Source organism: Camellia sinensis, chromosome 4 (genome assembly GCF_055761805.1).
Source record: "Camellia sinensis isolate YWXY chromosome 4, ASM5576180v1, whole genome shotgun sequence".
NCBI classification, from domain to species: domain Eukaryota; kingdom Viridiplantae; phylum Streptophyta; class Magnoliopsida; order Ericales; family Theaceae; genus Camellia; species Camellia sinensis.
The window spans coordinates 99,662,437-99,667,106 of NC_138964.1; the positions used below are offsets into that span (position 1 = coordinate 99,662,437).

The following is a 4,670-nucleotide window of genomic DNA, read 5'->3' on the forward strand; positions in this document are numbered from 1 at the left end:
AATTCATGGTCTGAATCGACAGACTATAATTGACAGGCTAAATTAATTAGATTATATTTGGCCTATTAACATGCCACAATTAACAAAAAATTAATTTATGGTGTCAGCAATGCCCTCTCCTTTAAGGTAAAAATAAATTTTGCCTTACATAATGTAAAGGACAAAAATAACCAATTGGCCTTCTGTTGATAAGTCGACAACAACAATTGGCCATTAAATTGGCGTTTACGCAAATTATAAACAATTGGCCATTGGCCATTATTGGTTGGCCAAGTATGGGCTGTTACATGGACATTTTTTTGTTCTATCAAGCTTATATTATTTTTGTTACCCAATTCATCAAAATTAACTTTTGATGTGAATCACAAATCTATGGTGGTTGTTGGATAGTAGAAACTATAATATCATATGGTTTTAAAAAATTAAAAATTTTGAGAAAAGGAACAATGTTAAAAAAAATTCAAATTAAAAAAATGTGGGTTGTTCATAATTTTCAGTCATAGTTGGCTTAAAATCATACTCTGAACTAAATCTTCTTCGTCATTTTGTGATGAGTTTTTATCATTTTTTGCCAAAAGGGATTGTTTTTCTATTTTAGCCTTTAATAACTTATGAACATTTGGTTGTTCGTCAATTTTAGCTATATTTGGCTCAAAAACTTGTTTTTCTCCCAAATGATTTTCATCATATTATTCACCTAAAAAGATTTTTCAACATTTTTGGCCAAAAGGGGCTGTTTTTTTATTTTAGCCATTAATGGCTTATGAAAATCTTCCATGGTCATGTTATCTTCAAGACTTGATGTATTAAACCCCCGAGTCACAATATCTTTATATATTGGCTTTTTATGAATAATAGTTTGCATTTTTTGAGCCAACTTGAAATCAAATATGGTGCTTAGTTCTCCAAACATTTTTTGCTTTTCATGGAGAAGCATGCTTTCCGATAATTGCTTTGTTTGAAGGGAAAAAAAAAAAAAAGAAAAAAAAGCATTTTCTAAATTCCATGTTTGAGCCACTAATTTGGCCCAAGTTTGGATTTCCATGCATATTTTTGCTCCTTCTTTGTCATCACTCCAAATTAGACAAATCCAACTAGACATGCCAAAATATATTAGTAAAAAATTAGTTTTGGTCAAATCGACAAAGTTGAATCGACAGATAAAATTAAAAGGAGTTTTCTTAAGTGTGCAAGTGCACACCATGTGCCACTTACACAAAAAGTGTAAGTGTAAGGTGTAAGTATAAGTATAAGGTGTAAGTGTAAGGTGTAAGTGTAAGTGGGTTGCACATGGTGTGCAACCTCAAAAAAGGTGTAAGTGTAAGGTTTAATTTTTTACAAAAGGTGTAAGTGTGAGGTGTAAGTGTAAGGTATAAGGTGTAAGGTGTAAGTTGCACACCATAACCAAACCCAAATTAAAATTCCACAAACACACAAGATCAAGCAATTGTGATTGTCTTTACATTGATAGTTTCAAAGACTTCTTTGACAATGACCAAATAAAAAGAAACAAACACAAACTAAATTGAAACAATTGAAATTGTTATTAATTACATGAACCAGAAACAGCTACAATAAAAGTGTTTACAAATTAAAAACTAAAATTATAAAGAAACTACTCCTCAGGAAAATCTACTCTTACATATATTTTTTCATGTGACATTTAGATAGAGACTCAATAAATCAATCCTAACCAATTACTTTCACATTTCCATTTTTTCACGTTTATTTGGCAAATTGTTGTGCAGTTGCAAAATCATTTCACCATCTTCATTTTTCTCTATTCACTCTCTCTTTATTCAAGAATTTTATTTATTTATTTATTTACTTATATTTGCTGCTCCTAGATCGGTGACTAGGATAGCGCGAGGGTCGCGATACGGACGTCAGCACTGGTCTGGGGCAAGCTACGAACGGCAGAAGTCGGCATTGGCTAGCGGCGCCTCACGGAGGTGGCATGTGTTGGTGTCAGTCAGAAGAGTTAAAGCTTGAGAGAGAAAGAGCAAAGGTTCAATCTTTTGACTTGGAGCAAAAAAAACAAAAATTAAGCATGCTTGCTTTCATTTTTTTAAAAATATTTTTTAAAAAATTTTATTTTCTTATTTTTTATATTTTTTTATATTTATTAATTTTTTTTAATATTTTAAGCAATTTAATATAAATACACTTAAAAAGTAAAAAAATTATAAAAAAATATTTTAAAAATTCATTAAATATCAAAAATATCAAAAAAAATAAAAAAAATAAATATAAGAATTCAATATATTTTTTATATTTTTATGTATTTATTAATTTTTTAAAATATTTTTTCACAAATTTTTTACTTTTTAGATACATCTAAGTAAGGTGTATCTAAAAAAGTAAAAAAATGTTTAAAAATTTAAAAATATTCACTAAAAACACGAATATCAAAAAAATTAATTTTTAAAAAATTTAATTCAAAAAATTCAAACCAAATACACTGATTAATTTTCAATTTTTTAGAGAGGAAAAATAGGTCTTGAAATTCTTGGTTGGCAGAGCATTTAAAAAAAAAAAATATCAAGCATTGATTTTCTTTGAGAAAACAAATCAAAGGCATAAAAATTGGTGTGCAAAATTAGGTGCTAAGAGCATCTCCAATGGTTGTTGCTATATTGGGGTTGCTATTGCTATAATTTGGCAATGAATAGTGTTATTTTGCCAAATTATAGCAATGGTGCTCCAATGGTCATTTGCTATTTTTGGCAAATCTCAACCAACTTTCTCTCCAACTTTGTAGGTGTTGTTTGGATATAGGTTTTTTGTGATTTTATTTTTATTTATTTTTTGTCTTTTGTGACATTTTTTTATCTGTTTGTTAAAAAAATTAGACAAATATAAAAAATAAAAAAAAAAATGAAAAATTGGAAAAAAAACAAAATTTGTTTGATTAATTCACCCCACCAAAAAACATATCACTACATATTTAATAAAATTTTTTAACTACACATAAAAAATAAACAATCACCAATTACCCATCAACAACCAACCACCAACAACCATCCATTATTAACCCAATATTTTATCTTTTTAATGACAATTAATGTCATTTAATGTCAGTTAATGTCTTTTTATTCTAATAAAATGTTCTTCATTTAATGTCTTTTTATTTTACAATGTCTTTTAATGTCTTTTTTTACATTGTGAAGTACAAAATACTCAAAAATGTTTCTTAAAACAACATGAAATTTCATTAAAAATTACATCAAAAAATAAAGACTAACATTTATCCCGTAATTACATCAAATAAGACTAACAATTACATTAAAAAATAAATGATATTGCCAAAAATAAAGACTAACATTTATCCCGTAATTATTCATCAGGAGGTAGGGGGAAATAAAAATTTGGGCTGCTCACATTTGAGGACCATTTGGCGAAAATCTCATTTTTTCGCATTGTGTAATACGCTTTCATCTGAGGGTCCAAATGAGAAATGTCCGTAGTCATTATTTGGTGTTCTTCCTTTCTCATCTCATGTTCTTGTCTTCTGATCTCGAAGTCATGTTTTTTCATCTCATGTTCTTGTCTTATGATCTCGAAGTCATGTTTTTTCATCTCGAGTTCTTTCATCTCCTGCAGTGCTTGAATCCTTTTTTCTTCTCTTTCATCTTTTTTCTTTTCCTTCTCAGCAAGGTATTGGTTAAATGTGTCCAGTTGTGTGCTCATTTTTTGAACTTCAGCTTGAGCGACTTGATTTTTCCGAAATAATTCTTTTGCAGATTTCTTACCCATCGGCCTTTTACCCCTTGCAGAGACACTGCCTTCACCGACAGTTGGATTGTTACCAACACTTGGACTGGTGTCATCTTCAAGAGAAATGCAGTTTTCCATAGGGGAATCGGGGGTTGAATTAGGGGAAAACGGTGTATGTATTCTTGATTTCACCGTGTTCGTAGGAGTTACATCTTGCCACCTAATATTGTTTTGCAAGATTGGCCAACAATGTTCAAAAAGAAAATGTTTGTTTTCATCTTGATGGTATAACAGTTTTGCTTGAAGCATCTATATCAATAAAATATTAAATTAATTAATCAGTTAATTTTTATGTAAGACAAAATAAAAAAACTAACATAATAAATGGAAATGAAATCTTACTATATCAACTTGTGACGCCCCACTTGGATGTAGATTTTCGACTTGCGCTAAACACCCACGAAATTTGTTACAACATTTCATGATTACACCCCATCGAGATGAGATAGATACTTGTGTTCTTGAGTGATCATTCTGCAATGAACAATAATTTTCAAAAATTCTTCCCCAAAAATGAGCATGAGATTGTGAATTCCCAACGATTGGATCTTCAGTAATGTGACACCAAGCTCTACAAATTGCCACATCTTCTTGAGTGGTAAATGATTTTCCTCTTTTCATTTTTGATGAACCTTCCATAGTGATTGAATGAAAAAACAAAGAAGAAAATAATTTGTGAAGTTTGGTGAGAAATAAAATTCAGAAAAAAGAGAAGAGAAAAGAAAAATGAAATTGAAAATGTTTGGTGTGAAATGAAATTGAGATTAAAAGTTTTTATTTATAGAAATATAAAATATGACCGTTTGTAAAAAAATGCCCGTTAATTTATAACTGTTTTGAAAGAGGAAGAAAAAGAGCCGTTGCATTACTTTCACAAAATAGCACCGTTGGAT

The 4,670-nt window shown here is 29.5% G+C and overlaps 1 protein-coding gene across 1 annotated transcript; it reads right to left on the minus strand.

The window, feature by feature from the left end:
* Nucleotides 1-3,324: 3,324 nt before the first annotated feature.
* Nucleotides 3,325-4,470, minus strand: LOC145823394 (uncharacterized). Its single transcript, XM_082922938.1, has 2 exons — nt 4,120-4,470; nt 3,325-4,026 (listed from the first exon to the last, which is right to left on the minus strand). Exons 1-2 carry the CDS (start codon nt 4,414-4,416, stop codon nt 3,337-3,339), a joined length of 987 nt encoding a protein of 328 aa, XP_082779064.1. The 5' UTR covers nt 4,417-4,470; the 3' UTR covers nt 3,325-3,336.
* Between the last annotated feature and the right edge of the window lie 200 nt (nt 4,471-4,670).

Bases quoted from the DNA above. Each gene is read 5' to 3' on its own strand.
- LOC145823394 (XM_082922938.1), bottom strand. From the start codon at position 4,416: ATGGAAGGTTCATCAAAAATGAAAAGAGGAAAATCATTTACCACTCAA. The intron at 4,027-4,119 runs GTAAGATTTCAT...TTATTGATATAG, and splicing joins GGGCGTCACAAGTTGATATA to ATGCTTCAAGCAAAACTGTT.